Source organism: Hippocampus comes, unplaced genomic scaffold, assembly GCF_001891065.2.
Source record: "Hippocampus comes isolate QL1 unplaced genomic scaffold, H_comes_QL1_v1.1 scaffold132, whole genome shotgun sequence".
In the NCBI taxonomy this organism is placed as follows: Eukaryota; Metazoa; Chordata; class Actinopteri; order Syngnathiformes; family Syngnathidae; genus Hippocampus; species Hippocampus comes.
In genome coordinates, this window is record NW_017805467.1 from 2,634,149 (window position 1) to 2,649,177 (window position 15,029).

The following is a 15,029-nucleotide window of genomic DNA, read 5'->3' on the forward strand; positions in this document are numbered from 1 at the left end:
AGGCTTTCCCTCCGCCCACAGCCGCCCCCCCCCCCCACACACACACACACACACTCCCCTTCTCCATGGGTCAGATGTCAAACACCATATGGAGCAAATAAAGCAGAGGAGATGCAGCCGGACGAGGGCCAAAGCACTTAACTTCCAGTTTGAGACTCAGTCAGCTCCAATTCAAACTTTCACTATCACTGATTTGCATTCATACGTAGGCCTGCAGTGTTTTAATGACCTTATAATGCTTTAAACCTACAATCCCAATTTTTTCGCAGAGGAGATAAAGCCGGACGAGGGCCAAAGCACTTAACTTCCAGTTTGAGACTCACAGTCAGCTCCAATTCAAACTTTCACTATCACTGATTTGCATTCATACGTAGGCCTGCAGTGTTTTAATGACCTTATAATGCTTTAAACCTACAATCCCAATTTTTTTCTTTTTAAATATAGCTGTGTTCACAGTAACAAATTTGTTTTATGTACATAACTTCAGGCTTTGCGGTTGATGCAGTAATCGCATTACAATTCATCGAGCGTAATCAAAATTGGTCTGCAACGATTGAGCAGCAACCACACCAAAAATTGTCATTTTCATGTTGAAAGAGAGCAGCAAGCTGTACAGTGTAGGCAAGTGTATAAAAGCAGTAATGGTGAGGCTAACACGCAGTGAAAATCATCGTACTTTTGCTTGAATTCAGCTGGAAACACTTTCACCTCACCGGCAACGAACATGGATGGAAAGCCAGATTGCAACAGTGCAGCATAACTATCTGTTCCACAAATCTGTTCCACGAGCTGCTCCGTTAGCTCTTTCCTGCTGCACGGGAAGTGAAGACTTATTTTGACAGACCGATTTTGTTTTGTTTTGAGAGCACCCGAGACACACAGCTGAAAACCCAGCTGAGAAGTCCAAAAGACAGAGCTGGGCCACCAGCCTGCAAACAATTTATGACTTTGGTGTCGCATTTGAGGTTCAGCGGGGTGATGGTGGATGACAATTCAAGCAAATGTGTCACTGCAGTTAAGTGCTGTGTTGTTAATGCCGCAAATATTTCACACTCAAAAGTACAAAAAAGACGAAATACAGTATAACTCCTTATTTTTCCACTATGAGGTTAGTTTTATTGGATTAAACATGTATCTAAAATAAAAAGGATTCAGGAACGCAATCAATAAATAAAGAATGATATAAAATGCATTTCATGTTGCATCTCTACATCTACTACTCAGTGGAAAGATTCAACTGAAATGTGGTGCTAAACAAGGAGCGGCATGATTTAAGTATGGAAGTGTCATCCTGAAAAGAAATCTGGGAGAGACAAGGCATGCATGTCCGCCACCATGCAGCAGGTGCCACCTTAGAGAAACGCACCAAATTCTGCTTTCTGTGCTAAAGGAACGAGAATGCAAACAGGCTATGATAGTCAATTCGGGTAGTTGATGTGGTGCTTTGGGTAGTTTGGAGGGTTGGGGGTTGGTCATGTCAGTCCTCTGACAGCAGTCGGTGGAAGTGATCCTTCCTCTTCTTCAGCACCTCTCGAAAATCCTCCTGAAAAAACAGAGGAGATTATATGACCGTGGAAGCGGAAAGACTGCTGCTACAGATAACCTGCCGCTTTATTCAAAACCGACTTAAGGAAAGAACAACAAATCAGGCGTTTTCAGGATTTATCGCACACAATAAAAATAAAGAAATCATCCTGCATGGGAAGAGATGGTGTCTGACTGGCCGTAAAAGGTGCAAACAAACTAACAGTAAATATGTGGCGTGAACATAAAACAAACGAACCGCTGTAGACAGTTTCTCCATGTAGGGGATGAGCTTCTGGAGTTCTCGGTCATCTGACTCACCAGACCAACTCTTGATGGGAAGAGTGTTCATCAACTGCAAAATTCAAAGAGCAACTCAAGCTGAATCAAACAGACACCAACAATGAGGGTGGACAACGGCAGGTCTTCGGTGTAATACTGACATGGTAGGGGTAGGTATGGGGTGCGTTGTCCAAAACCACAGTCTTGGTCAGGTCTCTCCCCAGGATGCTGAGATCTTTAATGTAGTGCCCAAGGACGCAGGCACACTCATCCTGATAGAGACGGTGGCTGCAAGGACGATCAGTGGAGAACCTGAGAGTGCTCATTTATACTACATACAATGTGCAAAGTGAAAGCAAGAGATTTCAGGAAGCCTTACCGAAAGAGTTTCTTTTGCGGGTCCAGGATGTCCAGAATCTTCTCAGCGTACTCCCTCTTTGCACAGGTGTAAACAAAGAGCTGCAACAAAGGATCATAACTTAAGAAATACAACAATGCACATTTACTGGCTCCAATCACATCAGTGAGGAGCGCTTGCTCTAGGGCTCCCCCTACAGTTTCAAAAGTGCCATGTCAGAAGCTATAAGAGTCAAGCCAAAAGGGCAGGTTATGCTTCGACTAGAAATGTCTTTAAATAAATAAATAAATAAATAAATAAAAAGGCTGCTCTTTTAGTTGTAGAAAGTACCTGCAAGCCGAGAGGAGACAGCACTGAACGTCACGACAGCTCTCCAAGGCTGGATTTACACTTTACAGCCAAGTGCCCAACTGCTATTTAATGCCTCCTGTATCTGATTTCTTTTGGCTGCCTATTTCCATGGACAATTCAAGTGACACACATTTGATATGGCTGTGTAAATAGCAACTGAATGCATGAAACATCCTGTATGCGCAGACGCCCAAACTGCATCCAAGTAACTCCACAAGCATTAACACCCAGCAGTAAATAATAAAAATGCTCAAGGCTACAATTACTGGTTTAGTTGTCCTGGGCAGACTTTACCCAAAATTGATTCAATGTGGGTTTCCTGCACTGGCAGCAGATGGCGATGATGGACTCACCTCTAATGTGGCATATTTGAACCATAATTGTTTAATGCTTTCGCTGTAGTTTATATTTACAATGGGTGCTTTAAAAAAAAAAGTATTGTATTGTACTTTAATTTGACAACAAGCTCACATGGATGTGGTACAGTAAATCGATCTGTCAGTTTAGGCTGGACCGGTATTTGCCGCTATCCAAGACGTATTCAATTTTTATCCACCTCCGGTAGCAACCTGATTCTGATATGATTATATTAGGGTCCATGCATTTTTCTTTTTATACTGCCATGACGCATTGCCAAATAATGCCACCTGAGAATGGACATACTGTATTTTCCGCACTATAGGGCACAGCTAGAGGCATTCAATTTTCTCAAAAGCAGACAGTGCGCCCTATAATCTGATGCCCCTTACATATGAATCAATATTCTGATTTCTTGGGCGTTATTTTAAATGTTATGTAAAGTGCTTTGTGACAGCTGCAGCGGCTGTGAAAGCACTACATAAATAAAGCTGTGTTGTATTCCCTTTAGCGTAGCTTCATCTAGTGGATGCATAACGTAACCTCAGCCACTATTGTTGCTCGTATTCTATGCGCCTTAGAATGTGGTGTGCTCTATATATCAAAACAGTTTCAAAATAGACCACGCATTGAAAGTGTGCCTTATACTCCGAAGCGCCTTATAGTCTGGAAAATACGGTACATCTAATTTAGTTGAAGAAATACAAAAGTATCCTAAATTATGATATAGCGAATGTAAGGATAACCTTTAATATTCTGACTTCAAATAATAGGAAACTGTATGGGAGACAGACACAAACCTCATATAGTTTTGCCACAGACTGCAGAAACTCCTTCACATGTGGTCGTAGGATCATGTAAACCTGTTGGTAACATACAACACGAAGCCTTTATTGCCATGAGTCAAGACAGACAAATGTCGACAGCCGCAGTTAAAAAAGCCATTTTACTTAAAACGCATCCAGCCAAAATATGTTCTTGCTAATAAATCAATGTGTATAAAAAACCACCATTCACAAGTCTACCGTTTTAGTCTTAAAAAGGAGCCATCTGAATATATACAACAATCAGATTAAAACTTGCACAGCATGACCACAAATCAACTGACCATTACAATTACACATCATCGGATGCATTGTTGTGCCCAAGCCTTAGCTCACCCTATACTGATGATCCTGAAAAGCAGTGTGGAAGGTGTATTCAGCATTGTCAATCGTATTCAGAGATCCGAACATCAATGTTTCTTCCTGAAACACAAGGATTACACAACATCAACAGTTTGTCTTGTTTTGTATGTATGAAATGAAAGATGCGGACAAATGCAAAGTACCGTTTTAAAAGTCTGTACCGTTATTCTGTTGAAAAAAAAAAGTGGCATTTTCTTTTGCATTCATATCTAAATGAATTTTATGTTGTGCAAATTTTGCCGAAAGCATTTTGCCAAACAGGTGCTTACGGAGGAGCCATGTGACTGGAGCTTCCTGTCTCTCCACAGTTATGACACAAGACATTGGTTCTTAGCCACCAGCGAGGCACTTGCTGCCAGGCCCCAAGTCCATATAGTTGACTGATAGTCTCCATTTTTGATATTAATATCTTGAACGTTCATATCTAGATATGGCCCCACCCTATTGAGGCCGATGCGAAAGGTGGTTGCTGGACTAGCAGAGTACCTTGGAGGGGGGGGACTCACCAAATCCACCACAAGCGTGGCCTCGGGGGTGCTCCTGGTCTTAGGGGGGATGTCAGACAGTCTGGGCTGAGAATATTGAGACTGTGATGGCAGGTTCTTGATGAAAGTGAAGCTTGAAAACAAAACAAAAACAAATGTTGACAAATACAAGTCTGCCAAATGTTAAGAAGAAAGTCCCAATTGATGTTCAGATACTGTGATGATGAAAATAGCACAGATGACACTTAACACAGATTAGATCCGGACCAAACCTAAACTGTCGTTTAGAGACGTGAAAGTGCTACAAATGTAATCAGGCAGAAAGTAACACTTACGGATTGAAGATGTGGTCGTCCTCATCTCCGACTAGGAGGTCAATGGAGCCATAACCAAACACTCCTTGTTCAGGGCTCATCAACACATCGTTTCTTGGACTCTTGTAATCTGGATTTTTAAAAAATAAATAACAAATAATAAAGACCAATTATTTTCTCACTTAATAGTAGATGTGACAAATGTAAAAGGTTTCCTACATCAAACGACAAGGAGCTTACCGCATGCCACAAGGAAGATTCTATGGCCTGATAATGAGCCTTGCGTTGAGGGTTGGCAAGATGGTATAAGGAACAACAAACAAGGACTTTTACTTACTCTCTTTGCTGGGTGTAAGGAATCGAACAATGGGGGTGTAGATCTTCCTGGATGCTGAATTATGAGGAGAAGCAGGGTCCATCTCAGACAGTATGTGGTTATTGCGCAATATGGACCTGGGTGGAGTCTTGAAGACGGAATCTTCAAGACCAGTGTCGTCAACTAAGGTCACAGCGGAGCACAAGCTCAGTAAGGAGAACAAAAACATATAGATTATTTTACAAGGAGAAAAAAAACATTGAAATCACCTGTCTCTTTGTCAACCGCAGCGATGGCTCTCTTTCTCGGCCGCCCATAGGGTGGGAGCCGCCTCATCCTTGTTGGGACATCTTCAGCATCAGGGGTCACTTCAACCTTCAAAATAAGAGGTTTTCGTTTTCGCTGGCCACTTCATTACATTTCATAAAAAGATGAACGACGATTAAGTGAAGTCATCATCTATTCAAAACAAAGTGTTCAGGCCATTTTGCAACATTCTTGATTTGATTCTTTGTCGCGTCATACCGTTATTTTGAAATAGCGCTCCGTGAGCATTGAGCTTCTTTTGGAGTTTATTTTTGAGATCTTTTCTCCTTATGCCGGGTGTCAGCAATGGTTTTCTGCACAACCTTCAAGTCAGCAGTCTTTCCCATATTTCTGAAGCCTATTACGCCAGTCTGAGACCATTTAAAGCAGGGGTGTCGAACTCATTTTAGTCGCGGGCCAATTTGGAGTTGCATCTTCCCTCGGAGGGCCATTATGACAGTGAAACCACAAAATTATTACTTGTAGACACACATTAATAGATTACTAGTTTTGAAACCAGTCAAGTCAATTATAATAGTTTGTTCAATTATTGTTGAAGTGAGTGTAAACAGGGTAACAAAATTATTGCACAATCTCAACGTTATTTATTACACATGAGAATTTGACATTTCGGGACAGATTTTAGCAAGTTCACACACGTGATTACTTTCGCGGACCACATAAAATGACCTGGTGGTCCGGATCTGGCCCCCGGGCCTTGAGTCTGACACCTGTGATTTAAAGGCAAAGGAAAGCCTCTGGTCTGACACGATTCGGACATAGGGAGCCTTGCATAGGCGCCATGCTACGTTCGCATCAAAATACCTTGCCGCAACTCCGCATATGGACCCGGCAAGCTGTCTATAATTCTGCTAGCTGGGCTAGCAATCCTGAGGAACGGAAAACCATTCACATTAATGGGGAGTATTACAACAAAATTATTTAAAAGAATACATTCAGAGGCTTATTATACTATATTTTGTTGAATTCACTGCTCCTAGAGACTGAACTTTTAGAGTTCAACAGATTATGTGTATAGCTCTGGTCAGACACCATATGATGAAGATAATACTGTACTGATAGTGTACTCCATTTACCATTTTAGTCACATTGGATTTTTCCAATTCACTTTGTTATGGCCACGGTTTGACTTGGATCATATTAAATGTTGCATACTTTCCGACCCAGTTCCATGTTATAGAACATGTTTGATGCGACTTGAGATTGCATGCATCACATTTGTGTAAAATGACGTTACACGGGTGCAATTGAGGCTTTCACCTTCAGTGACCCAAAAATCGCGTGTTAATAAAATATGACTGGCACATTCCACAACTTGCAGTCTGTCTGGCGCAGCTTGGATGTTGACCTATTTACTGAGATCCTCTCATGTGGAGCTGGCCCATTTAAATCTCCCCCAGTCTGCACGACGAGTGTTCAACTAATCCTCAACTTACTATCAACAGGACGACAAAACAACAACCACTCTAAAAGGCACACCACGTCTCGCGTTTACAAAAAACAGAAGGGGGAATACAGCAAATAGCACACCATAAACCAAAACCAGACTGCATGTCGTATTGAGCACATTTAATTTGCGCCACTCAAATAGCCAGGGCGCATAATAAAAACATACAAGGAAACAAGGATAAATCATTTAGGTTGAGGCGTGCATGTTCTCAGGATGACTACACAAACGTCTAAATGGCCACCTCAAGTGGATGTTTTGCAGTTCGGTGTTGCTTTTAATATCCAATTAAGCAATCACGTGGATGTTACGTACAGGCCACATAGCAGTGTAATTTGGCAAACGGGCTGCTCTCGGACCACAACAATCGAATGCTAGCTCGAGTATTAGCTACCGCGCACGTCGAGTTCGGTGGAGCCAAATTGTATTTGAAGGCCCGAGCGAAGCTTGCATTGAGGGTAAATAGTATGTCGTCGTCGAGGAGAGACAGCCTACTACTAATTTGTTACCTTGTCTTGTAATGGCCTTTCTGGTACAGATGGACGAGTTCGTCTCGGTGTCGGTGTCGGTGTCGCTTTGTTGCTGGACCGCTGGCGGGTTTTCCTCGGCGTGTCCGTGTAAGGAGTCACGATTCTCCGCGACCGGAGTCTCATTATTACCTGACCTTACACGTAAAGTTGCTTTATACTAGATATCGAACGCATAACTATAAGACTTCCTGTTGAGTGTTTTGCTCCATTCCATCGGTTTGCTTGCTTTGCGATGAGATCCTTTAAGCTCCGCCTCGCCAATCCCATGTTCGTCCTCGAATGGCGCGCACCTTTGTGTCAGTTTGAATATGCCCAAATGCGATTGGTTCACTACCGCTCTCTCACTAACACTGGGCGTTGTTTGAGATAAACCCAACTCTTGGCTCCGGCACGACCATTCATGATCAAGTCATTTAAGGAGTTCTCAATACAGTATAACAGTAAGTCGTATGGCTAACTATAATGATTACAAAGAATAAGACAAATAATACAGGCACTGGACAACATAAAAACACTCGCTACCCGTGGATATCACCCTTGAATGGACTCATTAATCTCTTCAATAGTGTCACAATCTAAACACAGTATGTGAAACGTGAATATGACAAACTAACAGCGCCTGTAAAGAAAAGTGAAGGGGAAGGGTATTAGCGCTTTCCCTTTTTTGACCAGCAGGGGTCATATTTTTAACAGAAAGAAACCTTATCTGCTTCACATTCGCGAGGTTGCGGGTTAAAATACCGGCACAGGTCCCTTTGTGTGGAGTTTGCATGTTCTCCTCGTGTTTGCGACGGGTTTTCTCACCTTCCCATATTCCATGCATGTCACGTTTGGTTAATCGAAGAATAAAGCGCCCATACTAAGAGTGTCAGTGTTTTTTCTGTGTGTCTTGCGTCTGACTGGCGATTAGGTCAGAGTGCACTCTGAGTCACCCGCTACCCCAATGAAGACAAACGCTCCAGAAAACGGATGGATGGATGCACAGCTGCACACCCGTCGCCACAGGCGGGCCATTGGGGGCAGTGCCCGTGCACCAAAATGCTTGTGGCACGGGTCTCTATGAATAAAATGTTTGATTATTTTATTTGATCATAATAGCTATTGAATGATGAATTATTTATCATTAATACATAAAAAAACTGGTGTAGGTAATTTTGTTTCACTGATGGCCAGTGTTATCTGCAACAGCCTATCATGGCCTTACTGAAACTAATCATGCCAGAGTCCTCATTTTTCAAAGTGAATCTGCTTTTTTTGTGCGGCACGGTGTAATGTGGCAAGACGTGTCTCTAAAATATTGAATGTGCAGATCTGTAAATCCAAGGACAGTCCAGTAGACTGGCACTTGGGGCACCAGTCTACTCAGCCTCAGTGTAGAAAACCCTTACATTGCTTAATGTCAGAAAAACTGTTATCACTTAAATCTAAAATGTCTAAGTACAAAAGTAAAAGTGAAAAAACGTAGCAAAAATAGCAAAAGTATATATATATTTTTTTTTAGGTCAAATACGTATGTATGTGAGAATGTGAGGCTTTGCAAAGCGCTTTGGGCACTATGCGGTATAGATAAAGCCCTACATATAGGTGTCCTCCATTTATCATTCCTCAAGTAGACATTTCTCTTAAATAAGGCCATAAATATAGAATATCTTGCTTCTCTTAATCTGTTGTGTTATATGGTGACTGCTGCCGAGGTTAACAAGCATTTTGCAATAAGACCAGGGGAAAACAGTGATGTGATTTAGGCGTACAATTTGGGGATTTCTGTCACACTGAGGGCTGTGCATGGAAGGGATTACAAAGACATAATCAATTGCTGCGATTGGATGGTTGGGTCCAAATCACTACCCTTGGACAAACTCATACCTTAATTGAATACACGTCTTTACCCCGCACCGCTATTGTATATTTTTATTTAAAATATGAGAGCCTCTCATGTAAATGAAGTCCTGAAGAAGTATTTTTTTCCATGTAGCTCTGCCCCTGATTACATGTCGCTTCTGACCGAAGGCCTTTCCACTTTATTAGTCCCACCACCACTTTTTAATATACAATGCATGTTTTGCATATTGTATGTAGTGAATGCAAAAAGCTTTAATTTGCATCGTCATTGTTTAAGTGGAATGCGGGTTAACTCAGTTTCTATTTTCTTTTCATTTTAACAAACGTCGACACCTTGAAACTTGAAATAAGATATAGCACATGCAGTGATGACATTTAAGAAAGCTGATATTTTATTAATTTCAAATTCAAATTTAAAGTATTCACACAAACACATATTGAGTAAATAGGCAAGAATAACTTTTCACCATTCAAAAAAGAGAGAGAAAACAAAAATGCTGCATTGCCTTCCCACAGCACTGTTACCAAGGTTATTAGGACACATCCCATTCATTAAAATCATGTTTGTAGCCTAAAGATAAAGAAGGAATAAGCACATATTGAGTGAACGTACTGAAGACTACTTGTGGTGCTAACAGTGGTACTCTAGAAGCAGTACTGTTGAGCAGTGGGATCTCTGCTATTGCATCAGCAGCAGAAGTTGGGCTGTAACACGCCCTCTCTGTGCACCCACTAAAATGGAACTTGACACCCAACTGGGGTGAATACATCCAAATGGAGGTAGAGGTAGATTTTCCTGAGAAGTTTTCAGAGACAAGGCACAACGCCTCGCTTCCCGAAGTTCTAAAGTTAGCCGAAGACTTGAGGAGCACACCAGCTCCTCTAAAATCGTCACATTATTATCATTCTCTTCCAATATCATCATCATTTTTAAGGTAATAAATCTGCTCTCAAATGTAATCTCTGCGTGCTGGTTTGCAACAGCATTAAGAAAACAAGCAAAGAAATAGCAAAAACAAACGTACGTGATATAATTCATAGCCCTAAAAAGCCATATTTCAGAAATATTCTACTCCATGAATCTTAGTAATACATGTTGATTCATACAATTGTCACAGCAGAAGGCATCTTGTTACTTTGTCATCTTCATTGTCTGCAGTCCACCTAATCCGAGACGGAGGCAGCGTTGATGTTCCGGTAGCATTCACACCCATAAAAATGGTGATGAATGGGCCATGAAGGGATTGACAGCAGCAATAGTTCAAGTTCTTTAAGTATGATATTTTTATACACAGCGAGCATGTGGATAAAGTGAAATTGTCCAATCTACACAAACGTGTAGATGCACTAGAGACTGCATTCAATCCAAATGAACTGCATTAATAACAAAAGAAGAAGGGAAAAAAAAATTGAAATAAAAATTCTTTGCTGAGTTAAGACTTTTTCCCCGAAAAAAATTGCATTTTACATGGAGGATCCTGCTTGACAAGAGCTATGGGGAAAAAGCAAGAATGAAGTGTGACCATTTCAGTGTCAATCTTAACACATCTGAGATCAACACTTTCAATGCTCCTTCCAACGTTTTTGAATCCAAACAAAGAAAACACTGTAAAGATATTCAACCACTTGGAGGGTTCAACTACAAAACCTTTCCACGACGGGACGCTCTTACCACAACCTTCCTTTACTTTCCACAAGGCAATAGCAACAAATCAAGAGAGAAAGTCCCAATTAGCTGATATCTGATTGTCCGAGGTCATTAGTGGAGGGCTAACGTAATCAATATCATGATCATCCAGGGTTTTTTTTACCCCCCCAGCGTGTCAAAGTCATTGAGGTAGAAAGGCGTCGAAACAGTGGCTGAAGGGATGTTCAAGAGTGTCTGGAGGTACACAGTGTTTTCACAATATCTCCTGATTGTCACCGGCACACAATGAAAAAAACCAAACAAACAGAAAAAACACGGCAACCTCAGGTTGAAATGCAGTTGTTTGAGAGGGGCAGAAAAAGACAGCAACTGTTCAAACGCAAATATCTCACAGTACTGGTCGAACAAACACAGATCCATACAGGAGAGAAGAGGGGGGGGGGTGGTGGGGGTGTTTGAATGTTGCCAAGGGGGCAAAAGGTCATGGAGACAAATGTGTTAAAAAAAAATGCAATGTTGATCCTTTCGCTCAAGATTGATTGAATTTCGTTCTCTTCAGCGTCCCTCCCCCAAACAGCTGCTTTTTACTAGAGCGCCTTGATTTGATTGTCAGCTCTTTTACAGCATATCTGACATCTGCTACTTAAGAAAGAAAAAAAAAGGCCAAAGCATTCCCCAATGTAATATAAAGTTCTTCTTCGTGTCATATGCAGAACTTATAGCAATAGTTTCCACAACATAAGAAAAGCCCAGTAGGGTATTCATAGTTAGTCCGCAAACAAATATGGAAGTTTGTTATTAACACAATGTTTGAGTCATGTATTTAGTAATGCTTTGTATAAATATTAGCACAGCTTTGGAATGCATCTGTACTATTGTCCACAGTTAGAAGGCACTATCCATCCTTGTTGCTTCGCTTTCACAGAATCGACTCTGAGAATCTGATCCCGAAGCCGCCACCAATCATCATACAATGTCATATCTTCACGAGTACTATTTGAAGCGTGGAAAGACTTCTGACTACACCGTTGAACCACCGGGTATCATGCAGACTTGATGTGACAATAAAAAGTCCGCTGTGTTGTATTATGCACCTATATGTGCGGTTGCTAATAATGTATATTTGGAGAAACTGATACCGACTGTTAAATGTAACAGTCCGTACAATGCTGCTGATCGCATTATTTTAACCCAACTTCAGGTTCTGAAGGTATCATATGGAGGTAAGAAAATTAAAAAAAAAAAAAGTTTCACTTTCTTCCTGGAGGGGTTATACACCACCCCCCCCCCAAACACTGTTCCCAGTTAGCACTTGGAACACGGGGGTGATGGCACCGGTTCAATCCGTTGTTGGCTTGTAGTAGCAGGTGGTACCTCATGAAATGTGACGCTTCAAAAGACAATATATGACCTACTATGTCACCACGGAGCAGCTGTGCATTTTGCTACTCTTGCTCACATCTGGTTTGGCAATGACTTGACACGGCGCCCATTTGTGGAAAGGGGGGGCCAGAGCTTTCCTATTATATTCCCATGAAGGACTACTATGGCAACATTCAAAAGGAAAAAAAAAAGAAAAACCTTTACAAAATTGGAAAGTGACAAGAATAAAGTTGGAATATTACAAGAGCAACGTTACTCAATTACAAAAGCACATATGTCAATGTAACAGTCTGTAAAATAGCGAAAGGCTCCATCCATTTTCTAGAGCACTTCTCCTTATTAGGATCGCGAGAGAGCTTAAGCCTCGTCCAAGTGTATTTGGCTGAGAGAGGCGTGGTACACCGTGGACAGCTCGCACGTGTCGACAAACAACCATCCACACTCACTTTAACACCGACGGATGAATCGACGGAATCTGCAATTAACCTAACAAGTGTGCTTTTGGAATGTGAATGCATTTAGAAAAGTCAGGCAAACACAGGGAGAAACATACAAAACTCCACACGGGGACTCAGCCGAGATTTGAACCAGAACCTCTCCAATGTTATTTTTTTTCCCCATCATACTTTGACATTGCTCTCGTAATCATATCACCTTATCCTCACATTACAGTATTCTTTTTTTCCCTCCCTCTTTAGTAGGTCCATAATACTCCTGTGTGAATTCCATTTTGTACAACCGGGGAAGTGAGATTATACAGTTCAATCACAGCGTGAGCGGCACAGCGTTCTCTCAGACATGTTTGTCTAGCAGCCGGTGGTGGCCCGAGGCAGAAAAGCAAGGCTCTGATCAAAGCGAGAGCAGCTGATAATATTTGCCCAGAACAGAAAAAAAAGTGACAAATGGTCATCTCGGACTGTTCAAGGCCTCTGAAAAAGAACCTATCAGCAAAGCATGGTTCACACCCGATCTTCGGGAGGAATGAGGTTGTTTGGCGTCGTGTGGCCGGCAGTTGACAACCACTGCAGAGGTAACAAAAGTTAAATGATTAATCTCGGAAATCTGAGGATGACCTGGTCCTCCAAACAGCAGGATAAGGGTAAGAAGCACTTAGATGAGACGCACAAAGTCCTGCTTAACAAAACGCACACAAAATATATCTATATATTTATACGTATCTGACATCTATAACACAAAAACACAACAAGAAAGCGCCAGATATAAATTCAACTACATCAGGTCCTCGGAGACGCAGTGAGCACGCCTCCTGACACCTGATTGTCCGAACGAGGGTCTTCACGACAACAACGATCAAGTGGATAGACAGGTCCTGTGAACTCCTGAAAGGAAATCCGTTTCCCTTCAGGCTTGATCCACAAACACAGGCATGCATCTGACCTTAAGACAATCACCTCACGAGAAAAACGAGTTAAGAACAGGAAATCAAGATACAAATTGATCTTCCTGCACAGACGTCGAAAGCATTGCAGTTATGTGGACTCCTGAGAGCGATCTGAGTATCATTCACGGCGTGAAGCTGGCAAGACCGTCACGAGGATGCCATCAACGCCGAAGCATGCTGAAGTGCAGCAAAAGCAGAAGTTGAGAATGGCGAAGCATGCCGAGCTAGCTTTGACATTGGTCGATCGTGGAACTGGCCTTGCGGCGGGGAAAAAAGAGGACAATGCATGAGTCCAGCAGGGATGTTGAGCTATCGCGTCATCTGGTCGCCAAATACGTTCATCAAGACTGCTCTACAACGGCTGCTGTGTTCATCAGGTATCCGGTTTGCACACAAGTAGCTCACAGAAACGGCATGTACTTTTCAGGCCTTTCTGATTAAAAATAGAGGATATTTTGTACTCTTTTGATAGAATTCTAAATATATCAATGTTTTCCTGCAGTGATAGAATTGATCAAGATTTCAAGATAAAACACTATCACGAAGGTCAAAATAACAATAAACAACAAGTAAAAGGTCAAACAAAAAGAATCTCTCCCCGAGAGGATGAAACCTTGCTGTCAGTCAGTAGCTGTGTTTGTTAAGTGTAAACAGTGCATTAGCCCTCCCTGCTTATTCACTTCTCTTTTGTTCTTCCAGAAGCTGAACATGTATGCAGAAATAAATAATTCACAGGATGTACATACATTTTGTTTTGTTTAACATATACTGGCTCTCTGTTGGGATATTTTCCTCCAAAATCATTGTGGCTATATGAAGAACAAAAGAGGTGAGTTGATGACAGAACCTGAGAGTGTATTTCAAGTGATTGCGTTAGTTTGTGTCTTTGTGTTTGCTTTCTCTTTTTGGCGTAGACTATATAGAAAATGAGGTTGTTGTGTTTTTTTGTTGTTGGGGTTTTTTTGGCTTTATGTAGCTTGGTTTAAAAAAGGGGGCTGGGGGGGAAGCTGAAGGTTTGTTAAGACACTGGGTTGCTGGAGGTTGAGGTAGGTGTGGTCTGCTGCTGCAAATGAGGAGAGACACGACTGCCGACAGGCTTGCTGGAGAGGGACGCCCCTGATGGGGCTGACCCAGCTGCTGCCTGAGCAAAAAGGACACCTGGAAAACAAAGCGTGAAAAGTGAATTCCAGGAACTAAAAAGAAGTCCTTTTCCTTCCACGCAAAAATATTTGCGGCATTTCACATGGCGCTCTGATATCAAGTCCTATTTTAGAGA

General features: G+C 41.8%; 2 protein-coding genes across 4 annotated transcripts in view; both read right to left on the bottom strand.

Annotated features, from left to right (window-relative positions):
- Nucleotides 1-1,197: 1,197 nt before the first annotated feature.
- ctdspl3 (CTD (carboxy-terminal domain, RNA polymerase II, polypeptide A) small phosphatase like 3) lies at nt 1,198-7,768 on the bottom strand. The gene is made up of 11 exons (XM_019875512.1): nt 7,458-7,768; nt 5,444-5,549; nt 5,196-5,357; nt 4,880-4,988; nt 4,566-4,677; nt 4,033-4,119; nt 3,673-3,735; nt 2,186-2,265; nt 1,968-2,094; nt 1,784-1,879; nt 1,198-1,543 (listed from the first exon to the last, which is right to left on the bottom strand). Exons 1-11 carry the CDS (start codon nt 7,599-7,601, stop codon nt 1,478-1,480), a joined length of 1,152 nt encoding a protein of 383 aa, XP_019731071.1. The 5' UTR covers nt 7,602-7,768; the 3' UTR covers nt 1,198-1,477.
- A 1,921-nt stretch (nt 7,769-9,689) lies between these two features.
- arid3a (AT-rich interactive domain 3A) overlaps nt 9,690-15,029 on the bottom strand; it is a 54,591-nt gene continuing 49,251 nt past the window's right edge. For all 3 annotated transcript variants that reach the window (XM_019875338.1, XM_019875336.1, XM_019875337.1), the window contains exon 9: nt 9,690-14,911. In XM_019875338.1, coding sequence (XP_019730897.1) covers nt 14,772-14,911 — 140 coding nt within the window. In that variant the 3' untranslated portion in view covers nt 9,690-14,771. The remainder of the gene's footprint in view (nt 14,912-15,029) is intronic.

Excerpts from the sequence above, each read along its gene's own strand:
- ctdspl3 (XM_019875512.1), bottom strand. The coding sequence starts at position 7,601 with ATGAGACTCCGGTCGCGGAGAATCGTGACTCCTTACACGGACACGCCG. Across the intron at positions 4,678-4,879 it reads GACGACCACATCTTCAATCC|CTTCACTTTCATCAAGAACC; the intron begins GTAAGTGTTACT and ends TTTGTTTTCAAG. Across the intron at positions 1,544-1,783 it reads TGGAGAAACTGTCTACAGCG|GAGGATTTTCGAGAGGTGCT; the intron begins GTTCGTTTGTTT and ends CTGTTTTTTCAG.